The sequence below is a fragment of the Micromys minutus genome (assembly GCF_963924665.1).
Source record: "Micromys minutus genome assembly, chromosome: 1".
In the NCBI taxonomy this organism is placed as follows: domain Eukaryota; kingdom Metazoa; phylum Chordata; class Mammalia; order Rodentia; family Muridae; genus Micromys; species Micromys minutus.
In genome coordinates this window covers 26,887,122-26,914,682 of record NC_137969.1, presented here as the reverse complement: position 1 = coordinate 26,914,682, position 27,561 = coordinate 26,887,122, and the positions used below count along the sequence as shown (strand labels likewise).

General features: G+C 44.8%; 2 protein-coding genes across 2 annotated transcripts in view; one reads left to right on the top strand and one right to left on the bottom strand.

Moving 5' to 3' along the window:
* The window catches only part of NSD2 (nuclear receptor binding SET domain protein 2), a gene marked incomplete at its 3' end in the record, with an annotated part of 75,347 nt that extends 54,730 nt beyond the window's left edge, over nt 1–20,617 (top strand). The window contains exons 13-22 of the mRNA XM_080938702.1: nt 744–923; nt 1,282–1,438; nt 1,563–1,768; nt 3,374–3,477; nt 3,768–4,037; nt 5,603–5,719; nt 17,488–17,629; nt 17,911–18,017; nt 18,946–19,150; nt 20,346–20,617. Coding sequence (XP_080794828.1) covers nt 744–923; nt 1,282–1,438; nt 1,563–1,768; nt 3,374–3,477; nt 3,768–4,037; nt 5,603–5,719; nt 17,488–17,629; nt 17,911–18,017; nt 18,946–19,150; nt 20,346–20,617 — 1,760 coding nt within the window. The remainder of the gene's footprint in view (nt 1–743; nt 924–1,281; nt 1,439–1,562; nt 1,769–3,373; nt 3,478–3,767; nt 4,038–5,602; nt 5,720–17,487; nt 17,630–17,910; nt 18,018–18,945; nt 19,151–20,345) is intronic.
* Nucleotides 20,618–23,571: 2,954 nt separating this feature from the next.
* NELFA (negative elongation factor complex member A) overlaps nt 23,572–27,561 on the bottom strand; it is a 29,247-nt gene continuing 25,257 nt past the window's right edge. Inside the window, exons 5-11 of the mRNA XM_080938778.1 lie at nt 27,218–27,348; nt 27,062–27,131; nt 26,520–26,608; nt 25,658–25,769; nt 24,618–24,889; nt 24,367–24,466; nt 23,572–24,270 (exon numbers count right to left, since the gene is read on the bottom strand). Coding sequence (XP_080794904.1) covers nt 24,086–24,270; nt 24,367–24,466; nt 24,618–24,889; nt 25,658–25,769; nt 26,520–26,608; nt 27,062–27,131; nt 27,218–27,348 — 959 coding nt within the window. The 3' untranslated portion in view covers nt 23,572–24,085. The remainder of the gene's footprint in view (nt 24,271–24,366; nt 24,467–24,617; nt 24,890–25,657; nt 25,770–26,519; nt 26,609–27,061; nt 27,132–27,217; nt 27,349–27,561) is intronic.

Sequence of the window (27,561 nt, the reverse complement as noted above, 5' to 3'; positions counted from 1 at the left end):
TAGCACATTCAAATTTTTTATTTCAACAAAGGATACTACCTGAGCTATCTCTGGATTGTTTGCTCATGTTTAAAGGCACCTCATGTATAAGGGAAACCTTTATTTGTAACACAAGAGGTAGAACCCTAGGCCTCACATACTAGGCAAGTGCTTTACCAATGAACTTCATCCTCAATTCAGAAATAATTTAAAATCAAATTACATATGTGAAAAGATAAGGGTGGCTGTGTGAAATTGGAGAATGTAATCTTATCCTTGTCACAAGGCTTCTCTGCCAAGATACATTTAGCAATATTTAGGGAGAATTTGCTATCAATATCTAGTAGGTAGGGTACCCAGAAGAGGCTTTCACAAATCCCAAATGATAGTAGCACTAGGTTAAGAAATGGTGGTTGACCCTGCTTTAGAATGTGATATTTAAATGGTGTCTGTTATTTTCAAACACTGTTTTGAAACCTTTGCCTTCATGGAAGGTATTGTTATTAGATAGCCCCAGAGTCTTCCATCTTAAATTTTCTAGTTTTCTGAGGCTTCATGATATTGGTCAGGGAGTCAAGAGTATTTGTGGCTAGTGTCCATGAATTCATGGTGACATTCCCATGCTCAGGTTCCACTGTATCCGGATGTTGCCACTGACTCTCCTGAGAGAATGGCAGGGTTTGGGTGTCTTCTTTTCTTAAATAAAATGATTTAACTTAAAAAAAAAAAAGTATTTGTGGTCCTTAGGGTGTTATTTCCTTTAGGTAAAATGATGCGGTGTGTCCGATGCCCTGTTGCCTATCATGGAGGGGATGCCTGTCTGGCAGCAGGATGTTCGGTGATTGCTTCTAACAGCATAATCTGCACAGGCCACTTCACTGCCCGGAAGGGGAAGCGGCACCACACCCATGTCAATGTGAGCTGGTGCTTCGTGTGCTCCAAAGGTAAGGATGGGTTGTGCTATTCCATACACAGCTCAGCTGATGCTGAAGGTGTCACCACAGTCCTCTAGACTAAGAGAGTTACATAGACATTAAGAAGATGACTTTGGTTAAAGCCATTGAGTGTTGACTCACAGTTGAATTACTGTCGCTCTTGGTTCTGTTGGGTTGTGGCAGTTATAGACTGAGGGAGAGGGCCTAGCCAGGCAGCGGTGGTGCATGCCTTTTATCCCTGTACTCATCAGCCCAGGCAGAGGTAGGCAGATGCATAGCAAAACCCTGCCTGGAAAAAATAAGGAAAAAAAAAGGCCTCATCTGCCCTGGAGAGACAAGCTCAAACTAGTCTGTTGTCTTCTTGTAGGGGGAAGCCTTCTCTGCTGTGAGGCCTGCCCAGCAGCCTTTCACCCCGATTGCTTGAACATCGAGATGCCTGATGGCAGCTGGTTCTGCAATGACTGCAGGGCTGGAAAGAAGCTCCACTTTCAAGATATTATTTGGGTTAAACTTGGGAATTACAGGTATGCAGTAAAAGTCTATGCTTTTATAAAATCTTCTTGTTCAAATGTGTTTGCTTTACTTTAAGTATTGAACATTTTGTCACTCTGAAGAGTATGTGACTCCTGTTTTTAATATTTATAATAGATGGTGGCCGGCAGAAGTTTGCCATCCCAAAAATGTTCCCCCGAATATTCAGAAAATGAAGCACGAGATTGGAGAATTTCCTGTGTTTTTCTTTGGGTCTAAAGATTATTACTGGACACATCAGGCACGAGTGTTCCCATATATGGAGGGGGACCGGGGCAGCCGCTACCAGGGGGTCAGAGGGATTGGAAGAGTCTTCAAGAACGGTATGGAGATTTCCCAATGGAGCTTAGATGGCATTCTCTTGTGGCTTGTTAATCTTAATTTCTGTTCTTTTGAAATTTGGTATTTTAAAAAGTTCTTAGACTAATATTTTATCTCTACCTTTATATTAGAAAAAAAGGAAGTCTGTAGGGTGATACATTTCTTAAAGTATACTTAAGCTATTAAATAACTTTTACAATAGTAGCTTATTAATTTTATTAAATGATATAATATATAATGATATTTATTTAGTTAGGTTTGTTTGGGTTTTTATTTTGTTAGTTTGATTTTTTTTTTTTTTTTTTTTTTTTTTTGGAGACAAGGTTTCTCTGTGCAGCCCTGGCTGCCCTGGAACTCATTTTGTAGACCAGGCTGGCCTCGAACTCACAGAGATAGATTCTTCTGCTTCTGCCTCCTGAGTTCTGGGATTAAAGGCCTGTGGCACCACTGCCTGACTGAAATAACACTTTTTAAAAAATACTATCTTTATATCTAATACTATCTTTAGCACTAATTACAGATATTTTCTATAGCTGGCCTTTGTGTCGCATCTCTGGAAATGATTTCCCATGATTAGAACTCAGCTACTAATTCATTCCATTTCAGAAAACATAGGGGACCTTGGGTGACTTACATGGTGTCAGGGTGGGCTGATTGACAGGAATGCTGTGTCTAATTGTACAGTCCATGAGACAGAGTGTAGAGAGTATTGTTAAGCTAGATCATGGCTTAGGCAGAAAGAAAACAGGAGGTGTGACATTGTACAGGAAGGACCAGCATTTTCTCTAAGTGCAGAACAAGTGTGAATAGTAGGAAGAGCTTAAAGTGCTTCCATGATTCATGTGGGGAGAACTAAAGTTATGCCACTGCTGATGGGGTTGGCCATGATAAGATCTGTGTCTTGAGCTGTTGGTTCCTTGATTGCAGCTGAGAGTTTAGCAGGTATCAAACAACAGCACTGAGAAAGAAACTGTTCTCTTTCCCTGATGCCTCAACATTTGGGAGCTTCAAGAAGTCTTAGTAAGAACGGATAGCTATCGAAAGTCTTGAAAATCATCAGGAAGGAGAGATTCTGGTAGAGACTGAAGCAACCCAGTGAGTTTGATAGAGTTCCAAATGTTGAAAGAGGGTCTCCTGATAATGGCCTGCTGTTAAGTTGGACTGGCTAATGACCAATCAGCAGTTGCCAGCTTAGCCCACCCACTGAACAGCCTCAAATGACATTGAAGGTCTGTAAGCTTTGGGTGTTGACATAGCCTTTGGTGATCTGAACCAGAGCTTCTTGTCAAAACGCGTTTGCTTTCACAGAGAATAGAAGTTTGCTGTTTTTCTTAGTACCATGTGCCCCAAGCACCAGCACTATTGCCTTGTCCTTAGCTCAGTACAGAGCATGGGCAGTGCCTGATAGAGACAGAGATGGGCTGTGCTGAGCTGCCACAAATGAGCTCCCAGTGCTCAGTCACTAGGGACTCACTTGCCTTTTCTGCTGTTTCATAGCCTGTAGCTTCCTAGAGACCAACAACAGTACTTAGCAATGAGTATGGAGCATAAAAGTTAGATGTAGGTTACTTACTGAAATATATTTCTTAAATTCTGTTGACTTTTAGCATTGCAAGAAGCTGAAGCTCGTTTTAATGAAGTCAAACTTCAGCGAGAAGCCCGAGAAACACAAGAGAGTGAGAGAAAGCCTCCACCATACAAGCATATAAAGGTGCTGGGCCTCTGTGTGTGTGTGTGTGTGTGTGTGTGTGTGTGTGTGTGTGTGTGTGTGTGTGTGTGTGTTTTCTCAAGTAGTGAACTTGGCTTTTGGGCTACTGATCTTTATTTTTATACCCAGGTTGTGGCTGTTAGAAAGTCTGTCAAAAACCATCTCTTTGGGTCCAGTGATGATTACTAGGATGCATGTCTCCAATGTGGGTCCTTGAGGGGGCAGTATGAGTGTGCAGGGTCCAGGGCTGTCTGTTTACAAATTAGTCATGACAATTTGTTTTTCCTCCACAGGTGAATAAACCTTATGGTAAAGTCCAGATCTATACAGCTGACATTTCTGAAATCCCAAAATGCAACTGTAAGCCCACAGATGAGAACCCCTGTGGCTCTGATTCAGAGTGTCTAAACAGGATGCTAATGTTTGAGTGCCACCCGCAGGTGTGTCCTGCAGGGGAATACTGCCAGAATCAGTGTTTCACTAAGCGCCAGTACCCTGAGACCAAGATCATCAAGACAGATGGCAAAGGGTGGGGCCTGGTTGCCAAAAGGGACATCAGAAAGGTATGTAATGTGTCTTCTTTCTGTACTGTGTTGTGATTTTTAAGTTTGTGCTTGTGAGTGTCCTAGAATGTATATGGATATGCATGTGCCGTGTAGATTAGAGGACAACGTTTGGGAGTCAGTTCTCTCCTTCCATGTGGGTTGCAGGTATTGAACTCAGGTCCTTGGGCTTGGTGGCAAGGCCTTTACCTACTGGATTATCTCACTAGCCCTCCCTTCCCCTCATGAAATTAATGGCTCACTGCTTATTATGTGTAGGTTTTTTTTTGCATTTGTATAAAATATTTTAAAATAGTGTTCAGATTGAATTATTAAAGTTAAAAGTTGTAAGTATGTATGATGGTATATACCTGGTGTGTGGCAAAGGCAGGCAAATCTCTCTTGAGTTCAAGGACAATATAGTCTACATTTCGAGTTCCAGGCCAGGCAGGGCTACACAGTGGAGAGACCCCTATACCTCCCAAAAAATCAACCAAAACGACAAAAAAAGTTTTAAAATGTTACATAACTGCTATCAAAGTTAATACTAATAAACTTCCTTGAAGCATGTCTTCAGTCAGATTTATAACACCGTGTCTAGGAGAAAAGAGTCTGAAATGATTTCTTTTCCTTAGATTGAAAGTCAGATGATCAGGCAGTCCTGCAAGAGCTAAAGAGGCATCACTATTAGACATTGTCTCAGCATAATCCAGTATGAATTAGAAAAACAAAAAATTCATTGGCAGGACTGGAAAGATGTCTCAGTGGCTAAGAGCACTAGTTGTTTCTTTAAAAGGACCTGGGTTCTATTTCCAGCACCCACAAGGTGGCTCACAATCATCTGTAACTCTAATTCCAGGGAATCTAATGTCCTCTTCTGGCCTCCAAAGGCACCAAGCACATGAGGTATACAGACATATATTCAGGCAAAATACCTCTATATATAAAAATAATTAAATTCATTGATGAGAGAGACTAACTTCTGTTAACCCTGTTTCTGATTTCAGATTCACTTGCCAGTTTATTCCCTTCATAGAGACACAAGTGGAATTGATGTTTACCTTGTCACAGACTGGCCCTCAAGTGCTTTTTCATGACCTAGGGACCAGGAGTTTCAAACTCAAGGTCCATGACCAGAGTAGGTCCAGCATGGATAATGCATTGCTGTAGCACTATTTATCAGCCATACATTTATTTTTAAAGGACTACTTAGATATACCCTTTGTAGCCTTCTTCCTTGGTTGCCACAGCTGTTGCTTCATGTAGACTTGCTGTAGAACCTGCCTGTCAAGTTTTTTATAACCTCTTTCCTTTGGGGGAATCTGTGTATGATTACTTACATGGACCAGATATGTTCCTACCAGGCAAGACATTGTAGAAAGCATTATGGAATGTTGCTACTCTGAGAATACCATGATGTATTTGCCACTGGAAATCTTTTGAATTTGAACATAACAAAAGAATTCTGGGACCCTTACCCTCAAGATATTAGTGTGTTAGACTGGTTGATAGTGTCATGGTGTCTTGGACCCTGATTCTGAGAATTGGCTATATGTACTCAGTTGTTCTATTCTTGTGGTTCCTAGGGAGAATTTGTTAATGAGTACGTTGGTGAGCTGATTGACGAAGAGGAGTGTATGGCAAGAATCAAATATGCGCATGAGAATGACATCACTCACTTTTATATGCTCACTATAGACAAGGTAATGAAAGCCTGTGTTTGCTGTTCATTCCTGAAGTCTTGAACATGGACTGGGAGGGTTCACCTGTAGGGTTGGCCTTTTTATTTTGTTGACATTCTCATTTCTTCTCTTGTATAACTTTTTCCCCCCAAACATGTACATATTTTTTCTGAATGTAGAGTTGCCCCTTGGCAGAGATCATTCATCCTAAGCCATGTATGTTTAACAACATAAAAAGTATACCAAGAGTCTCTTAAGGTCGAGGGATAGAAAGGAAAAACCACAGACATAAGCATGTCAAGCTGTCCCACTACACTGTAGAGTTTGGCTGTGAGTTGATCCATTGCTTGTGAATCTTGTGCATTTCCTCTGTATGTATTTGCTCAGGCTGACTTCAAACTTTGGGTTCAAACACTTGCCCACCTCAGAGTCCTAAGTAAGTAGGACTAGAGGTGTGTGCCACTCTCCACAGCTCTGTAATTCATAGTGTTAAACAGATGGAACCTAATGAAGGATGCTCGGCCTAAGTAGAGAAAGTGCTTCAGACTGGTACTATTGTGTCTTCTGCAACCAATAAGCTCAAAACCCAGCAGAAAAGTAGGGGTCTGTTTCAAAGACAGGACTAATAATAGTGCTTAAAAACAAGGTAGAAAATGGCTATTGAGCAGGCATTTTGAGTAGAGCATGGCAAACAGATTCTACTATCTGGGGATAAAGGGCGCTGTAGAAATAGGAACGGCTTCAAGAACCTCAGCCAATGATCCTCTGTGGACACTTGACCATTCTCAAACTACATTTGCTATAGGCTGTGGTATTTGGACCATTTAGTGAGGTCAGTGTCAAGAGAAACAAGAGAGTTAAAAAAACTTAGGAGATACTGAAGCTAAGTATAGTGCATATCTATCTCTACTCCCAGCACTTGGGACAGTGAAGCAGTAGGATCTTGAGTTTGAGGTTAGGGACCACATCTCAAAAAGCTGAGGGGTAGAGGGGACAGAGGGAAAAATGACTGAGCAAGCAAACCTGTGTACAGGGGTGGAGCAAAATGTTAGCAGCTGCCCTGAAGGGAGTGGTGGTGGTAGTGGTTGTGTGTGTGTGACTATGTGTGTGTGCTTTGTATATGTCTGTGCATACGTTGTAAAACAGGAGATAGTGAACATGGCAAAATACTAACTTGTATAGGTGAATGGGATGCACTAATGTGCATTGTGCTTTTTCATTTTTTCCTGTGGGTTTTTGTTTGTTTGCTTAATTTTTAAAATTTATTGCAAAAGGTGTATCCCCTAGAGCTTTAGAACTGAGTAGCATTTCCTCCTTCAGGCTCTGCCATGACACAGGATTAAGAAGATAAACTGTGAGTAGGTTCAGGAAGGGCCTTTCTTCTGAAGGAGGTCATTCTAGTTTACTGGGAAAGCTGGCAGACTAGGATTCTGGGGGCCAACAAACAGAAACCAGGTGTCAGCACTGTCGTAGGGAGAAATGCTTGACTACACCAGAGATGGATGCTCCGCACCCTGTGTGGTGATAGCTCAAGAGGTTGCTGCCCCATATCACGTTCCCCTTCCTGTGTTTTAGAGCTATACATGAAAAACTGAGACTTTCACAACTGTGTCTGCCCTGGAGAAGGCACAGGCTCAGAAAAATTTACAGACAGCATTTAAAAAAAAAAAAAGCCTAAAACAACAGTAGAAAGAAAAGAACAAAATTGCGAGAGCCGAGGAGGTGGGATAACATGATTAACAGAGTTACTGTATTATTAGATTCAAATGTCCAGTTTTCAGCCAAAGAATTTTAAATTCTACAAAGGACAGAAAAGAATGGCCCATTCAGAGCAATAATTAAACCGATTTTAACTTTAAAAAAAAAAAAGATTTATGTATGAATGTTCTATTTACCAGTGTGCCAGAAGAGGGCAACAGATGGACGCTCTAGAACTGAGCCACCATGTGGTTGCTGAGAAATGAGCTTAGGACCTCCGGAAGAGCAGTCAGTGCTCATAACCAATCCCCAAGTTTAGCTCTTAAAAAGACCTCTTAGGGGCTGGAGAAATGGCTCAAAGGTTAAGAGCACTGACTGCTCTTCCAGAGGTCCCAAGTTCAATTCCCAGCAACCACATGGTAGCTCACAACCATCTGTAATGAGATCCAATGCCCTTTTCTGGTGTGTCTGAAGACAGCTACAGTATTCTTATATGTAAAAAAATAAAAATAAAGAAGACCTCTTAAATCTTCAGACAAAAAAAAAAAAAAATGAAACAGCTTTTGTTGATTTTAAATATTGAAGAATCAAACTCTTAACTCTTACAGATTCCATGATCTACCACTGACCTATATCTCCATCCCAGATTCTGAACTAGCTTTATAGCTCAAGCTGGCCTTGAACTTGGAATTCTCTTGCCTCAGGCCAACCTAGTATGAAAATTACAACACAGGCTACTCTGCCTGGTCTAAAACTATAATTTGAAAGATACTTAAAGAACTTAAAGGGCTAGGCATGATAGCCCATACCTATTATAATCCGAGCATTTGAAAAGAAGGTGTTTCCTCTTGTGTATGTAAATAGCAAAGAATTAAAGAGGGTGCCCCTATAAATGGATTTATTACAATCAATTATACACATAAAAGTGGTAGTCTACACACACACATACCCCAGTAAGCTTTTATTAAAAAAGAAAGAAAGAAAGGAAGGAAAGAAGAAAGAAAAGCTGAGCGTGGTAGCATATTCTTACAATTCCAATGCAAGGAAGGTAGAGACAAAAGGATCTTTGGGTTGCTAACCAGCTTAGTATAATTGGTGAACTGTCCCGCGCAACCGTCTCGCCTGCAAGAACGACGCGGCACACGAAATAGAATCCTTCTGTGGTAAACTTTATTATCCTCGAGAACCAGTACTTGCTCCACGTGACGAAAAAGACGGAGAAAACCAAGAAATCCAAGAAGACGAACAGGACGAACAAGACGAACAAGATCCACGAGACGGACGAAACCAACGAGAGAGAGGAACTAATTAGCCCGTCCCCTTATAAAGGGATCAGTCCTTGCCTTGGACGCGGAGCCCCCTGATTGGTTGAAACTCATCAGGCCCTATGACACCACGGAAGAGGCAGAGCTCAAGAAGTGGAAAGTTACCCAGCACGTGCGCACATGGCTTGTTTACTGCTAACTCCAGCCGGATATCAGCGCCATCTTGTAATGGAGAATGTGTGGGAATGTGTGGGCGGCGCCCCACATCTCCCCCTATCTTTTATTCTTTGAGCAAAGTAGGACACCCATATTAGGAGGGCGGAGATAGAGGTCAAATCCTCATTAAGGTGTATAAAGACCATGTACAGGAGTAACCGCTAGGCTTTTTGTAGCCCGTAGTACTCTTGACCTGTCACTCTGCCGTTTTTCTGAGGGAGGGACACTGGGGCAGGCAACCCTCACGCAAAATGACTTACCTCCCTGAGATGACCCCACGACAAGAGGCTCTCAGTGCGATGCTTAGCTCGGCATCCCTCATGGGCTGCTCAAACCAGACACTCTAATCCTGTGCAATGAACCGAAGTTCTAGGAGTGCAAGAGCTGTCTGGCCGGCGACCTACTGCTTAAGCATAGACAACCAGATATCGGCTGATGCTGCATGTTCTAGAGCGACAGGCGCTTGGGCAGTAACCACCTTGTCTCTTTTTTGTTTGGGCCTTGAGCTTACAAACCAGCCAGAGAAGCAACGCAAGTCCACAGCAAAGGATTGCTCCCAAGAGTCCCACCCCCACCCAAGTTAATATCGGGGGTGAAAAGCTTAGGGAAGACTGTAGCATCAAGTTCCGCTGGAATTGGTTTCAGGAATGCCGACAGAATCGCCCATCTCGTCTCTCCTCTGACTCTCTGGTTCCACAGCATCAGGAGCAGGGCTGTCATCAGGAGTCTCTGCCATTTTTCGCGTGAGCCTCTCGGGAACCCAGAAAGGATTATTTTCATCCTGAGGAAAAACACAAACAGCTCCCCTGGATCTTATCAACACAAGATCCGGTCCTTTCCATTTATTAGTTATGACATCTTTCCATTTTACCATCTCTTTTGGTTTGTCCATGGGTAGGCAATGCCTTTCAGCTGCCGTATGGCCATGGTCATCAAGATTTAAAAAATTTAAGGTGAACAGTGCCATGGATACTGCGGTCCTAGGCACAGGGGGCAAAGCCTGCATAATTCCCCCTTTCTGTTTTATTAGATATGATTTAAGGGTGCGGTGAGCACGTTCCACAATACCTTGTCCTTGTGGATTATACGGCAAACCTGTAAGATGAGTCACAGCCATCTGGCTACAAAATTGTTGAAATTTTTGTGAGGTAAAAGCAGGCCCATTATCTGTCTTTAAGAACTTTGGCTTACCCCAGGCACTCCAAGCCTCCAAGCAATGTTGGATGGCATGTGAGGCCTTCTCTCCGGATAAGGGAGTGGCTGAAATTATTCCCGAACAGGTATCAATGGATACATGTACATATTGCAGCTTACCAAAGGAGGACACATGGGTAACATCCATTTGCCATATTTGAAGAGGCTGGATGCCCCGAGGATTAACTCCCGAGTGGGGCGCAGGCAGAAACTGACTGCAATTTTGGCAGTTGACAACAATATCGCGAGCCTGTTTTCTGGAAATGGAAAAGCGGCGCCGCAAAGTTTCAGAAGTTACATGAAAGTTTTTGTGAAAACTTTTAGCAGCCTCTAGAGGCGAAGACATGGCTATAGCAATTATTTTTGTAGCCCTGTCTGCCAAATCATTGCCTTGAGCCATAGGTCCTGGCAATCCAGAATGAGCTCTAATGTGAGTAATATAAAAGGGTGATCTTCTGGCTAGAAGGCAGTTTTGAATTTGCGCAAAAATTGAGGCAACTCTGCTAGACGGTTTAATAATGCCAGCCGCCTCAAGCAAATTGACAGCATTAACAACATAAGATGAATCATACACTATATTTATAGGCTCTGAGAAACGTTGTAAAACCTCAAGAACCACTAGACATTCTACCACCTGTGGAGAGGCTTCTGTATACTGCCTCGAATAGACCTGCCCATTAACCACAAAAGCCCCCAGCCCGGTCTTGGAGCCGTCAGTATAAATAACTAACCCTTCTTTTAGGGGACTACAGGACGTTACTTTGGGAAAAACTACAGGTTGAGTTAAAGCAAACTGTAAAATTGGATGTTTTGGGTAATGATTATCTATTTTTCCCGAAAAGGAAGTGACTAAGATAGCCCAATCATTCGAAGTGGCAGCAAGAGTGGAAACCTGCATGGCATTATAGGGAACTATTAACAGCTGTGGTTCAGTGCCAAAATGCGTGATGACAGATTTTAGCCCCCTCAGCACCAATTGTGCCACAGCATCTGGATACCAGTCAATTATTTTAGCTGGCGAGGCATTAGGATGTACCCACAATAATGGTACTTGTTGCCAAAGCACAGCAGTAGGGAGCCTGTTCGTTTTAAAAACACATAATGAAAAAGGTTTATCATAATCTATGCGAACCAATTGTGCATCCTGTATAGCTTCTTCTACCAACTGTAACGCTCTTTCTGCTTGCGGGGTCAAACTTCTAGGTGAGGAGACATGAGGATCTCCTTCTAGAGTATCAAATAAGGGTTTAAGTTCAGCAGAAGGAATCTTAAGAAAAGGTCTAAGCCAATTGATGTCTCCCAGTAATTTTTGAAAATCATTAAGAGTGTGGAGGTGATCTCTTCTTATCTCGAGCTTTTGAGGGACAATCTTATCAGGGAATACCACAGACCCTAGGAATTGACTAGTATCAGAAATCTGGATCTTTTCTGTGGCAATATGTAGGCCCATTTTCTCTAAAGCTTGCTGCAGTAGGGGAAAAGCCTCTGTTAAGATTGACAAGTCTTTATCACATAATAAGACGTCATCTGTATAATGAACCAAAATTAATGATGGAAAATGTCTTTTAACAGGAATAAGGGCTTGGTGAACATATAGCTGACATATAGTCGAGCTATTAGCCATGCCCTGAGGCAGGACCTTCCATTGGAACCTCTTGTCAGGTTCCGCATGATTAATAGAAGGAAGGGTAAAGGCGAACCTGGGCCTATCTTGAGAATGTAAAGGTATGGAAAAGAAACAATCTTTAATATCTATTATCATTAAAGGCCAATGTTTTGGGAGCGCCGTGAGAACCGGTAGGCCACGTTGTATAGGGCCAAGCAAATGCATTTGTTTATTAATGGCTCTCAAGTCATGCAACAATCGCCATTTTCCTGATTTCTTTTTAATCACAAAAATGGGGGTATTCCAAGGGGAAGTAGAGGGTTCTACATGACCCAATTGTAGTTGTTCTCTAACTAATTGGGTAACAGCTTCTAACTTTTCGGAGGTAAGGGGCCATTGAGGAACCCATACCGGATCCTCCGTTTTCCAAGGTATGTGCCGTGCTGCCTCAATGGCGCTTAGGAAAAACCCAGACCCTGCCTTTCTTTGTTAGGGTTAGGCGAGACAGGCTCTAGGGGTCCCTGTTCATAGCGTCCCAAGCCTTTTCCCTCTTTATATCCCATCTTATCCATAATATCATAAGCCTGTGCAGAATATTTATTGGACAGAACTAGCCCCATTTGTTGCATTATATCTCTCCCCCATAAGTTAACTGGAAGAGGGAGTACATAGGGGACAAATTGCCCACATTGGCCTTCAGGGGTTTTCCAGGTAAGTGAGGCTGCACTAATGGTGGGGCAGGACTTAAACCCAATCCTTGTAAGGAGTGTGATGACTCTACAACAGGCCAATTTTTGGGCCACCAATGAGTGGATATAATACTCTTATCAGCCCCTGTATCAAGGATGCCCTCAAATCTCTTCTCATTAACCCACAAGTTAAGCCTTGGCCTGGTATTCAAAGATACTGCTAAATAAGCTAAGTCGGTCCCAGAGGAACCCATCTGTTTTTCTGCCTTTTCCTTAGTCTTTTTATTAGAGCTATCAGGGAGGAGTAATAACTGTGCAATTCTGTCACCCTGAGTTACAGAGAATATGCCCGTTGGGCTGGAGCACAGTACCTGTATTTCAGAGGAGTGGTCATTATCTACTATGCCTGGGTGGACTATCAGTCCCTGTGCTGTAAGGGATCCTCGTCCGAGGATCAGCCCTAGGGTTCCTGGAGGCAAGGTGACCGCTCCTACAGGGATAGGCTAAACGCCCATCTGAGGCATTAATACCAGTGAGGAGGAGGCACGCAGGTCCATTCTTGTTGGCCTGTCTGTGTGCTCACCTTGCTCTCCCCTAGGGGTTTGGAAAATTTGCTCCCATATCTTTGAGGGCTCTGGGAACGGGGGCCCAGTGACCCGTTTTTTGGCATCTCATTGGTCTGGGCAGTCTGACTCTCTAACGGGGGAAGGAGCCGGCCTTTGAGGTCCCTAACAGAGCGGCAATGTTCAGCTTTATGATACCCCTTGCCACATCTTGTGCAAAGGGGCGGAGGGTCCCTAGCGACCATCCGACAATCTTTTTTTAAGTGTCCAGATCTTCCACATCTAAAACAGACCCGTCTATCAGGGGCTTGTGGAGGGCCCCTCTGGGACTGCAAAATGGCTGCCGCGAGACCTGCATTAGTAAGTGGCCCTCCCAGTTCTCTACAGACTCGAAGCCAGTCTTGAAGACCTTTGCCCTTTCTAGGGGCGATAGCGGCTCGGCATTCTTGGGTGGCCTGTTCAAAAATAAGCTGTTCTATAAGACGGGCGGCCTGCTCGGGATCCCCGAAGATCCGACCTGCCGCCTCGGTCATGCGGGCTACAAAATCTGAAAAAGGCTCTTGGGGTCCCTGAATGATTTTTGTAAGCTGATTATCGGCCCCTCCCTTTTTTGAAAGTGCCTTCCAGGCCTTAATGGCTGTGCTTGACACTTGGGCATAGGCACCCCAATGATAAGCTGTCTGATCTGCTGCATAGCGACCTTGGCCCGTCAACAGATCAAACGTCCATTCTTGTTGTTCAGGAGTCAACGCTGTAGCATTGGCTCTTGCTTGGGTTTGGGCAGCCTCGTACCAAAGAGCCTTCCATTCCATGTACTGTCCCATGCTCGGTAGAGCAGCCTTGGCAATTGTCTGCCAATCAGAGGGAGTTAAGGCAGAGATAGCCAATCTATCAAGCTGAGCAATGGTAAAGTTGGCGGTTACCCCGTATTTTCTGACTGACTCTGCCAATTCTTTTATTTGATTATATTCTACGGGGGCATGAACGCGGCCACCCTCAGCTGTCTCAAACACAGGGAAAGCAAGACACATCTGCCTTCTCACCCTTTCCGGGAGGAACGAGAAGGATTTTACAGACATGCGTACTGCATAAGGAGGGGGGGCCACGGGTAAAGGAGGCGCTGTCGGGACAACTGGGGACAAGCGCGTGGGCCTGTACTGCTCGTCAGGATAATATCTTTTTTCCTCATAACTAGCTGCTTCTTCATCTACCCCTGCTTCCTCTTCCGGGTCTAAGCCTTCTCGCTCATAATCATCATCTGAAGTCTCGGGGCTATCAATGTCAAGAGCCTCAAAGTCTTCTACAGGGTACAAGCTGACTCCCCTTTTCCTAACATTAGAGGGCATAAGGGAATGATAATCTGAAGGTTTGTGGGTAACTACTCTCCCGCTGTACAGCGTATCTGGAGGTCCTTTTTTCTTAGGGGGGGAATATTTTTTCCTGCGCGCGCCCATCCTCTCACTCTGTTCGGCTTCTGATAATCTATCCTGGACTTCACTCAATACCTCTTGCCCCGCAGCGATGGCGGGCCTACAACTCTCATCTCTTAAACAATTTTGTACCATCGTCCAAATGGCCATGGTTCCGGGCCCGAGGTCTCCGGCATTCTGCGCACAGTTTAATTCTCTACCCAATCTGTTCCATGAGGCTGGTGAGAGAGACCCAGAGACCGTAAACCAAGGGGCAGTACGCTCAACCTCTTTTAAGAAACGCTGCAAAATGCGGGTGGGCAATTCTAAATCTCTCTGCTTAAGAATTGACTGCAGGGCTGTAATGGTCGAGTGTGAAGAGCCCATCACAGCGATGTAATGCCCGCAACTTATTTGCGTGGCGGCCCAAAGTGAAACTGAAAGGCAAGTCTCAGCGCGTTCCGCTTTTTTTTTTATCTACAAAGACTTATGGAACGCAGGGGTGCCTCTGCTTATCTACGTCCGACTTAAGCACAAAATTAACACCAGCCCCGTTGGACACAAGAGGAAATTAAGAGGAAGAGAATAAAAACTGCACTGACGAAGACCGGAGCCTCTACGGACCCTTCACACGGCCGTGGAAGATTTAAACCAAATTAAAGAAAGATCTAGGATCAGACATACCTTGCCGAACTAATCTCCCCGCAGTTCTGGATTCCCTCTGCCCAAAGACAAAGGGTCTTCTGTGGTGCAGACGATGGAGTGGTCGAGTTTCCCGGGTTTTGGCACCAGATGTCCCGCGCAACCGTCTCGCCTGCAAGAACGACGCGGCACACGAAATAGAATCCTTCTGTGGTAAACTTTATTATCCTCGAGAACCAGTACTTGCTCCACGTGACGAAAAAGACGGAGAAAACCAAGAAATCCAAGAAGACGAACAGGACGAACAAGACGAACAAGATCCACGAGACGGACGAAACCAACGAGAGAGAGGAACTAATTAGCCCGTCCCCTTATAAAGGGATCAGTCCTTGCCTTGGACGCGGAGCCCCCTGATTGGTTGAAACTCATCAGGCCCTATGACACCACGGAAGAGGCAGAGCTCAAGAAGTGGAAAGTTACCCAGCACGTGCGCACATGGCTTGTTTACTGCTAACTCCAGCCGGATATCAGCGCCATCTTGTAATGGAGAATGTGTGGGAATGTGTGGGCGGCGCCCCACAGTGAACCACAGATTCCAATGAGAGAGTCTATCTTCAAAAAGCAAGTTAGTGATTGTGTTGAGGCAAGATGGCTCCATTGGATCAAGGTGCTTTGCAGAAAGCCTGGACACTGAATTTAATCTCAAGGACCCGTTTGGTGAAAGAGCATCACCTCAAGAAATTGTCTTCTAGCCTCCATACCTGTACCTTGGCACACATAAGTATGTGTGCACACACTTAAAACAAACAAATAAATGGATATTAAAGAGGAAAACTAGATATAAAGCCTTTGCGAATTAGCACCCAGGCCTGAACTGGCCTCCGAATGCATGAACACAAATGTATACAAACCTTGGTATTTTTCTGAAGGACCTAAGTTCAGTTCAGATGACACACATCATGTCCAACTGCTTTTATCTCCCACACCAGGAGATCTGACACCCTCTTCTGGCCTCTATTAGCAATCACACTCACGTAACACACAGTCCCAGAGACACACAAAAACATAATAGAAATATCTTTTTTTTTTTTTTTTTAAAGTTCAGTTGGAGAGCTCTCAAGTCTCTGTAATACCCTGGATTATATGGCACAGTATCAGAAATCAGGGACCTTGCCTCAAAGACAAGGTGGAAGCAGAGAACTGACTTCCAAATAGTAGTTCCCTGACTATCACATACGTTCCTGTAGTCACATACTTTAGTGTGTTTTTGTGTGTGATTCTGCACACTAATGGCATACTTGTAGAGGTTAGAGACAACTTAAAGAAGTCAGTTCTCTTCTTCCATGGTTTCAAACTCTGGCTATGGGGCTTGGTGGCCTGTGCCTTTATCTTGTGAGCCATTCATCAGCTGATAAAGTATACAAGTACAACTAAGGCATGATTCAGCAAGCTAGATTGTTCATCTGACATCTTAAAAAGCCAGAAGTGGCTAGGGTTTTAATCTAGCATAGTAAAATGCAGGTCACTAAGCTATGTCCTTATTCTCGTGCAGTGAATTGTGAGTCCTGGGCTGAAGCGATCTCCTTTCTTAGCATCTGAAGTAGCTAAGACTATGGGCATGCCCACCAACTTTCTTTGTTTACACCAACTGATGGGTACAAACCTTGGATGTTTCTTAAAGGATCCAAGTGTTTACCACCAAGAGAAATGGCACTCATCAGGTAGCACAGGCTCAGTCTTCCTGAGTGTTACCCACTTACATTGCTCTATGGTCCACAGGCACAGCTAGGAATACTGTTGACATAGATCCATCCCTACTCAGGCATCACTGACCTCATAAATAACCACTGTAGAGAGCCCACTGAGCTATGTATTTGGTCTCGAGGTTTTAGGGGAGAAGGTACATCTGTGTTCCCACCTGCCCATCTCCTGGGCTGGGCTGGGCTGGGCTGGGTGGTTCTCACTTCTCTATTGTATGTGAGCACTTGGGTTTCAGTGAGTCAGTTCCCAGTGCCACTGTGTGCTCACATTTGTGATTCTGTCCACTGCTGTTTCAGAACTCTCAGCCCGTGCCTATCCCTCTCATGGCAGCATAGCATTGGCGTCATGGTGCATAGCCGTTGGGATCTTCAGCATGTTATCCTTGTGCCTCACTTGCTCTTTATGAGTTGATACTGCTTGCATATTTTAATGCATTTTGCTGTTATCTGGCAATACTGGTTTTCTACAGCCTCTTGCTACCTACCCTTCCTAACACTGACACTGGTATCTCCTAGCTTCTTTGTTGCGAGGGCTCATGTTGTGGGTGCCAGCCCACTGTCCTCACCAATGCTCACTTGGGCTCTCTTTGTGTTCTGAGCAAGAGAATCTGGACTGGTTGAGAGGTATTTGATCCAAATGGGCAACAGGATACCATGATTTTGAGTATAATAAGCAATATTATCTGATACAACCTACAGCACAAAGAATCCCTTTAAAGATAAAGTGTCATTGACTTTTTCCTACAGGACCGCATAATTGATGCTGGCCCCAAAGGGAATTATTCACGATTCATGAACCATAGCTGCCAGCCCAACTGTGAGACCCTGAAGTGGACAGTGAATGGGGACACACGGGTTGGCCTGTTTGCTGTGTGTGACATTCCTGCAGGTACATCACTGGGGTCCTACAAGTTTCTGGTGCCATACGGACAGGCAGAGGCAATGGCTGGTATTTGGTGTGGCTGAGTTCAGAAATGTCTAGGATAAGAGTTGAGAAGTTTTGTTTTAGATCTCTGTTCTCTGAAGAAAATTGATGAGCTCTGTGAATCATGCCACTGTTTGCCTGAAAGAGGGGTGCATATTTTCTTGAGACCATCTCTTAACTTTAGCATGCATTGCCTCAGGAGGACAGGGGCCTCCCTCTAACAAAGCGCATTGTGTCTCCTTTAGGTACAGAGCTAACTTTCAACTATAACCTCGATTGTTTGGGCAATGAAAAGACAGTTTGTCGGTGTGGAGCCTCCAACTGTAGTGGGTTCCTTGGAGACAGACCAAAGGTAAGGGCATCACAACTTCTATGAAGCTGAAGCTCATAGCTCTGGTGCCATCATGGCATCTGAGAAGATTGCTTTCAAGTAAGCAATACCTCTTCCCAGTACACTGTTGCTGTGACAGGATCCCTGCAGTGTGAGGGTCGGGGCCCGTGTAGGCCACTTGTCAGGACTTGCTCACTGATAGAATTCTTCTGAGAATTATTCCTAATGACACCAACAGGTGTGTGGCTTAAACATCGGGAACATAGGCTCAGTCTTGAACACAGGTAGAAAAAAAATCAGAGTTATTGACAGGACCATGTTTGTTCTGAAGTTTCTTAATGAGTCTTTCAGGCCTCTTTTCCACTCCTGTTGATGACTGATGATCTGTGTTGTTCCTCAGGTTGTAGAAGCCTTATTCTGACTTCTGTTGCTCTACGTGAGGTTTCATGTGGTTGGTGTCTGTCATGACCACTGCCTCCACTACCCCAGTGCTCTTCCACTGAGTCACAACCTCTAGTCACCAGTCCCTTTCAAGTTGATTACAAATTATGCTTTCTTGATGTGCCAGTGTTGATTTTTATTGTAAATTAACATTCACAATGACTTCTAAAATCATGTCTCCAAGGAATGTCTTTGTCAGCAGATCCTAAGCATGACATTATTGAGCCTGTATGTCTTTTGTCTTAGCAGGAGTTGCCTAAGGTGTAGTAGGTCCTCCCACTGGCCATGATCCTCTCTTCTGTGTTGTAGGGTTTACCTTTTTGTGGTGCTAGGAATGGAATCTATAGTCTTGAGCTACATTTCTAGCTCAGGCACCCTTATGGTGGAACACCCTGGGATCTATAATGTTTCTCTGGACCCTGCTTTTTGGGCATCTTTGTAGTTTGTCTTTTATTACCGTTTCAGTCTGTATTCTTTTATGAGAACTATGCTTAATTCTTGATTCTAGACATCAACATCCCTTTCTTCAGAGGAAAAGGGTAAAAAGGCCAAGAAGAAAACCAGAAGGCGCAGAGCCAAGGGTGAAGGAAAGCGGCAGTCAGAGGATGAGTGCTTCCGCTGTGGTGATGGTGGACAGCTGGTGCTGTGTGACCGCAAGTTCTGCACCAAGGCCTACCACCTTTCCTGCTTGGGCTTGGGCAAGCGGCCCTTTGGTAGGTGCCCAGCACCCATGTCAGCTTCTGATGACTTACAGTGGGCTTGTCTGCCATTCTTACTGGGCCTTTCTTTATTGACTGGGCCTTACCTGGTTGCAAATTCATGGGATGGTCAAGTGGTAAATGCCTCCAGTCCAGGGAACCTGCTGAAGTACAGGATAGGGTCATGTAGTAGCTTCCAAGGCCAAGTGTAGAGTGGCCATTTCATTAGCATCAAGATCTAAAGAGGTACACACAAGGCAGGGCTCTAATGGAAAAGACAGGTTCCACTGTGGCAGCCTCATCCTAACTAGTCTCACAGCACTGAAGGGCCTGATAGTTAAGCACTTCACCTAACTTCCTCCCCAGGACTTACAGGCACTGTCCTTAGAAATAACACAGAGCTAGCAGGAATTGGTATTTAAGATGGAGCCACAGATTTGCCTCTTACTACCCCTACATACTCAAGAGAGGCCATGGCATCAGGATGAAATACAAAGACAAGAAAGACAAGAAACCTAGTATTGACTTTCCCTATCTGTAGTGGGTTTGACAGCTATCCTTAATCCTAACAAATACCTTCAGAGATTCCTAAGTAGAAATCTGGTCCCTTATAATAGGCAAAGCACAAGCCAGGCATGATAGCTCACACCTTCAATCCCACCACTTGGGAATTTCTAATTTCAAGACCACCCTGGTCTAAAGAGTGAGTTCCAGGACATTCAGAGGTATGCAAAGAAACCCTATCTCAAGTAGACATCTGCTAGTGACAGTGATCTGTGTCTGGTGTGATGCTGCAGTTGGCAGGGATGTATGCTGTAGTCTGCAACACTTAATACCTACCTAGCCTTGGAGTACCAACTACTAGCTTCTCTCTGGCAACTGAAATGAAAAAGCAGACTATTGTGTTAATTTACATTTAGTTGCCTAGCCATATAAAAAAGTAATTTTGAGTTAGGTATGCTGGCATATTCCAGTTGACCCACCAACTCAAGGCTGAAGCAGGAGGATAGCTAGTTAAAAGTCCCAGTCACCCTGGGAGACATACTGAGATGGGTATCTCTTATAAGAAAAATAAGACTATGGATATTAACTTAATGCCACAGCACATGGGTTCCATCCCTGGTACCTCTCAAAAAATTATTCTCCACCCTGAATATATTGAAGCTTTGATTCTGTCACTTCCATTTGCTGATGGTATGTTTTATTGCAGGGAAGTGGGAATGTCCTTGGCATCACTGTGATGTATGTGGCAAACCTTCTACCTCATTTTGCCACCTCTGCCCCAACTCATTCTGTAAGGAACACCAAGATGGGACTGCTTTCCGTTCCACCCAGGATGGGCAATCCTACTGCTGTGAGCATGACTTGAGGGCAGAGTCTGCAAGTAGTACCAAGACTGAGAAACCTTTTCCAGAATCACTGAAGTCAAAGGGGAAGAGGAAGAAAAGGCGGTGTTGGCGAAGGGTCACAGATAACAAATAGCGCTTGGTCAGATCCTGGGGTGGTATGGGGCAGCCAGCCCTGCCTACGGTGGGAAGGTGAGCACGACACTCACCCCAAGGACCCAGCTCATAGCGCTATATGCATAGGCCTACTTGGGTGGGCGGCAGCTCTGCTCACCACTGAGCCATCCTCAGCAGCTGTGCTGCGTCTGCACTGATGCTTGTCAGCTGCACACTTGGCGGTCCAGGATAAACAAGCCTTACTACGCAGCATCACCTCTACACTTGAATCTGAGACCCAACATCAAGGTGCCCTACCATTCCTATTTTAGATTAAAGTTATGATTGAAGATTAACTAGCATGTGAAATGCTTTTATCTTACCTGTAATATAAAGAATTTCCTAAAGGTCACCATTAGCTCTATCCTGATGGTGTAGGCCTCTACTCACATACTGCCCCCCTACTCAGGGCAGACTCAAGCCCTGGGCTCCTTCCAATCAGGATTGATAATTATTTTGTTGTTTTGAAACAGCCTATGTTCTTTGTATTAATGTGAATTTTTCCTCAAAGTGCTTTGTTTCCACTTTGAGTGGTTGTGATGTTGCAAGATTCCTCTCGTGGCTTCCCTTTTTGTGGACATGACCGGTGGCAGCAGTGGCCTGTGGAGCAGAGCAGCTGCCTTTATTTTGCCTGTTTTTCTCTAATGTCTTTTGAATCCAGGTTCTTTGACCAACATTTGGGGGAAACCTTGTACATTTTCTTCACTTGGTATTTGTTTCTGGCATTTATTCCCAACATACTTTTGCTAAATCTTTTAGAGATTATTACCAGCTAAAATGTATCTGAGTAATGCACAGAAGGAGACCACAGGATCCCGGGAGCACTATACAGCCTAGAACCTAGGTTAATGTTTTCTGTGTTGTGCATTTGTTCGAGGAGCCTCAAGCTAGTTGTCCTTCGTCTCCACCAGGGTACCACCTGGTCTCATGGTGGTCAAGTCTGATGGTACTTGTTTCACTATGAGAGTTAAGTGATTTCTTTTAAAGGCTCAGCCCAAGGACTACTAGACTGTCTTCACCAGACTTGCTTCTGCCTTCCCAGGAGTGCATCTTGGTGTTGGAGAGCTTGGGACTAAGAAAGGAGACTTGCTCAAGCTTTCTTTCTATTGGGAGGGAAGCTCCATGCAATGCATCAGCAATGGATGGCTTTAGAAAAACCACAAAGCAAAAAGCTAAACTAGCCATTGAGTCCCCCAGGTTTGCTGTCCACTGCTGTCCTTCTGCCCTCTAGCCTTGTAGAACTGAGTCTCCATTTGAACCATTTTCAGTGGTCAGCATCAGCCATGATACCTCTAAGCCCAGCCTGTCATGAGCACTCACCAGTGACTACCCCTTCAGCACTTCTACACTAGTCCCCCAAAAGTTGCAGCAGCTTTGCAGACAGCCTGTTGTTTCCACAGGCACAGGCTTAGTTACCTCTGGAGACGAGGCCAGGAACACTTCACTTTAGAATTTAATCTGGCTCAAACTGCTCTATAAAAATAGTAGATTGGTTCATAAATTTCTGTTATTTATGACCCAAGTTTGGAAGGCTGATACAGTGATTGGCCAGGTAGCCTCATCACATGCACATGGTCCTGGTCTATGGAGCCATGGCCCCCAGGCTCCATGGCAGGTCCATCCTGTTCAAAACCATCCTTTCCCACCAGCTGAGTAGCTTCTGTGAAAGATAAAAGTATCAGGGCTGGTTCTGCAGTACACTTTGGAGAACAAATTAAGTTTTTTGTTTTTTTGTTTTTTTAAAGTTAAATAAAATCTTGGAATTTTTGGTTCCAAACTATTTTATGATCTTTCTGAAGGAAATATTGTAAACATTTTAGACAATTTCCCATTTCTAAAAGTATTAATGAGTAAAAAAACACTAACTCTAAAACCTATTTACAATTCTGGGGTGATGGTGTCCTTTCCTACAGTGTTCTGAATCTGACAGACTTTTTTTCTGAACATCAGCTCCAGCTTCTTTTTTCTTAATGTGATGTAAACAGATGAAAACTGCCCATACTCCATACTACTCAGGAGCCTTTGGTATCCAAAACCCAGCAGGAGCTGTTCCTTAGTCAGCACACACCTAACTTCTGCAGGGTACAGCCACCCAGGGATGTCCAGCGCGTCCACACTAGCACTCCTCTTTGAGAATGTGGGAACTGTAGCAGTTAAAAACCTAGGTACCTGTAGGGCAGTAGGTCTGGCAAGAGTGATATAAGGACCCAGGTGCTAATTCTTAAGGAACATCCTGGCACTAGTATGTAAGGATTCCTTGGGTCTCAGGCAGGCACACCCAGGTTGGCATTTCTGATGATTTCCAAGTGGTACCTGTAGTATAATGTGTAAAGTGTCCATCTTCCAGAGCTACCTAATTTTTAAGAGTTAAATATGTTTTAATTAAAGTTAACACAAACACCTGTCAGTTGCCAAATATCTTCATCTACGTGGAGTGTAGCTGATGACTGTTAGAATACAATGCTGTGTCCATGTGTATCATGGTGTCACCGTATCCTGTTGAGATGTGAAATGCCCTATCAGAAATTAAATTTAAATCTAAATGTACCTATTGGTGTCTAAACTTCATACAATATAAAGTCAGGTTCCTTTCCGGAATGCTGGGTGCTGTCACTAGGTCTGATAGTGAAGGCTTAAAAACTTGAAGTTTGGGGGGGAGGGGTGGTAATATTGAAATATAGATGAGAATTACCAGTTGGGGGAAAATAGCATTTAAAGTGAAAAGTTGTGTTTGGAAAACTGTAATGAGTATTTTTTTATTAAAAAACTTTAAAGGCCTTTTTCTTACACTTATTTAATATGTAACTGTGTTTGACTCCTCCACTTCCTGGGTGCCCTACCCATTTACCTATTTCTGCCTCTCTTCTCCCAGGTTCTGACGGCTAGATAGGGAGGGGTTTGGTCTCAGCAGGGAGTCAAGCTGTCCTGAAACACAGCTCTGTGGGCTTTCTTTAGAAAAACTAAACTTTAATACTCAGGTGATTTTACAATGAAAATAGGAACCCAGACACAGGTTTGCAATTGTTTACAACTGTACAAAAGATATACAAATGCCTGGTAGGTAGTGGCTTCAACCCTAGACTGCCAGGTGTCACCTTTGGTCCCCTCCATCTCATGAGGAAGGGCATGCACAAGCAGAGGAAGAGAAAGCCCTCTCAGCCAGTACATTTCTTTTTTTTTTTAAAGAAAAAAAAAGGTAAACAGGCACTAAAATTATGAAGTAACTTTTGGTTTGCATTGAAAACATAATATTGAATTAAAAAAATCTTAATCACACAAAAAACTAAAATATAATTCATTAAAATATAAAAAATAACCCTAAACTCCTCAGAGAAATGGCTGGGGCCTGGGAGCCTGTGATTATCAGGTGCTGGGTGGAGCACATCTTTCAGTACCAGCTCAGGAAACTTGTCCTCTGGTCTGATGAGTTCAGCAGCAGAGATGTCACTTAGGACACATTGGTCATAGGCTTGTACTTCTTGAAGCGTGTCCACTGGCCTGTGGCGTAGTTCATCTCGAACACTGTGTCCACTAGCATGGTGGTACTGCCCTGGCCGTCTGCCTTGGGCAGATCCTCTGTGTGTTCGCTGAGCTTGATCTGGATCACATCCCCCTGCTCCGGGCATGGATTCTCTGGAGGGAGCAGGAATTGTTGGGCAGGCGCCTAGGGCCAAGGAACCCATCCCCCACCCATGGGGGCACCTCCCAAGCCTAGTAGCACAGACATACCTCGAGAGCCAGCCATGAAGCCCAGGATGAGGGCCTTCTCTGGTCGAGTGACCTTGTTTGCCGTCTTGAACATCTCCTGGGCAGCAAACATCTGTTCTCTCTGTGAAGAGATGATGTCAGTGCCTGGACTGCCAAGGCCACCGGCCTCTACCACGACCCTGCTATGCTCATCCTATAATACCCCAAGGCTGCAAAAACAGGCAAAGCTATGTTAACAACCTAATGGCCTTGGGCCCTGCCAGGGTACCTACCGTGAGAGACAGGTTCTTCTTAGGTTGCTGCTGAACTGGGGCTGGGGCCTGGGTCTGTGGGGCCACCATAGCCACAGGGGGTGTCTGAGTGGTGGGAGTGACAGCTGGGGGAGTAGTAGGTGTCAGAGGTGAGGTAGGTGCTGCAGGTGTTGGTGTAGCTGGGCTCAGGCCACTGTTATACATTGGCGCCCTTTGTTTAAACTGTGTTGGCAGTGTGGGACTTGGGGCGCTGGGTTCCTCAGGTGGTCGGCTGGCTTCCCGGGAGGGCGGAGCTGCAGGCAAAGCAGGTTTGTTAAGAGTTGTCCAGGAAAGGAAGTTTTTATTCCTAGACTGAAAACACTGCCTGAAACACCATTTTTTGGAGAGTCACAGGCTCAGCTCTACTTCCCTTGCCCTGACAACTACCCCATATCCACCTACTCTGTCTTGTTCCTATCACTGCTGACCCTCACAGCTAGGGACATGAGTCCCATGTACTACCCAGCAAAGCAGAGCCCACGTACCCAGGTATGTCTACACCCAGGATTAAATTGTCTAGGGCTCTGGTTAGCTCCTGGCCTGTGATGTGTTACCTACACTCTGGTACTGGTTTGTCCCCAAGCCTAATACTCTGCCTCAGCAAGGCTGCTGCTGACCCTTACTTGCCTTGAGAAAAACTGACCCCCATCCTATAAAGCTGAGCCCAATGGCGCCAACCCTTGAACAAGTGACTAACCCAAGCTTATGTCTGCCCCAAACGAATCATCCCTCTGCAGTATGCATCATCTGGGAAGAGAAAAATCCTTGGCTTCCCACCCGCCCACCACCCAAAGAACCCAAAGGACTTCTGGCTTATTTCTTGGCCAGATCTCCCTGTTCCCTGGGACCAAAAGACAGTGGGGCAGGTGCCTTAATGCTGAGTGGTGCCATGTGAGCAAGGCTACTACTTCCTAGGTGGATGTGCTAGGCTCAGGCCAGGTATCACAGTGACCCCGTGACCCCAGGGCAAGTCCTTATGTGGGCTGAAAGAAAACTGGTTCAGCATACTGCCGGGTACTCACCTGGGGGAGTCTCAGAGCTGGGGATGTAAGATGAGGCAGGTACCACACTGGGTGTGGAGGGCAGGTAACTTGTGGAGGGCAGTGTTGGCTCACTGTTCAGAGACCCAAGTTTCTGGAAGACAGAGACCATGGTTCCTCCAGGCAGAGGTAGGGGTTTCAGTATACCTTCCTGGGAGTAGCCTGGACAACTTCAATCAGCCATTGCCCATCAACAGAGCAAGTACTGCTCTCCCCAGGGCAGGAACAGTGGCTTCTCTAGCCCATAAGCCCCTGATTTTAGTGATGCTGGACTTTAAACTTAAGCCATGGCTACTACCCTATGCTCCCAAACGGACATCTAGGGGGAAAAGTTTAGTAATGCAAAGGGTACCTACCACACAGACAATAGGCTCAGAAATTAGACCATGAAACCGATACACTGCCTCCACACACACACACCTGTGCACCTATCTCTGAATACCCATTTCCACAGACAGACCCTGGGAAAGAGCCACTCCAGCTGAAACACCATTCCCTCATGCATGCAATGCCTGGTCTACAAAGCACTTGGGCCTCAAACAGGAACCTTACCCACTGGACAGTGTGGAACATGGGGTAACAGTGGTATGGAGACGCCCCAGGCAGTAATACCCAGGTGGGTATTTGTTCCAAACACAAGACTGATGCCCAAAGTCAGGCTCTGGCTCCCTCTGCCACTAACATACATGTTCATACATGCACACACATCTGCACACATGCATACACATACTTTTACATAACATAGTGGCTATCAATCAGGACATTGACTGTCACATTATTTTGGCTGTGTCAGCACTAGAAGTAGTATATAGCATGCCCACGGCTGCACTCATGGAAGCTCTACCTGTGTGGACACCAGGCCAGCAGCATAGTCAGGGGTGGCATTTTCAACAACCGTCTCTTCCTTGGTGGGCTTCTCTACCACTTCTGTGTCTGCCAATGAAGGAAGAGAGCTGATTAGTGGCTCTCTGACCCAGCCCCAGTTCAGAAGTCACAAGTGTTCTCTGTGAAAGCCAAATGCAAAATGGCATTGTGCACTTAGGTCTCAGGGCAAAGAAATTATTCCTCTGATAGGTATTATAATCTGTAATCCTAGCAGTTGGAAAGCTACAAGCTTGAGGCCAGCCTGAACTACAGTGTACGGACCACATCTCAAAAGCCACACACTCCCCACTTAACACAAAAAAAAAAAAAAAAAAAAAAAACTTGGGAAAAGTCCTATTACCACTGTGGTAAGATGGCAAGGTAAGAACACAGGCAGACTAGACCAGAAAGAGAAAGCATGAAGAAAGCCCAAAAGACCCACACACTATACTGGAGAAACACCATAACACACTAGGATGCAGTGCATCCAACATCTCTGCAGACCTTCAGTGCTCCACATACCTAAAGTCTTCCTCCTCCTCTTTGCCTCTCGGCCAGCACCAACAGTATTCAGCTCAGAAATATCGAGCAGCTGCCAAAATAAATACATGCCACACTTAATTATAGAGCAAAGAATCAACACTTGGCCTTGTCAGGATCATGAGAAGAATGTCCCACCTTCACACCCCTTTCTTTCTGCAGTGGTGTCCTTGAAGGTGGTATTGGAGTCCGGTTCCCAGAAGGGCTGAAGACGCTGGGTGTAGTGGGACTTCTGAAGGGGGCTTGCTTCGGGATGCCTTTGAGAGGGGCTACAGAAAAGACACTAATGTCAGTGATAATGTCCTGTGGGGTCCCCAGCAGCCTCTTGAGCACAAGGCTAAACAAGGCTGCCTCTGAGAATCCCCACAGAATGTCTCCTACCACATTTTGGACTTTGCACATTTTCTCCTGTAGTAAAAAGAACTCAAGGGCTGGAGCAATGGCTCAGTGGTTAAGAGTACTCATTGGCTGTTCTTCCAGAG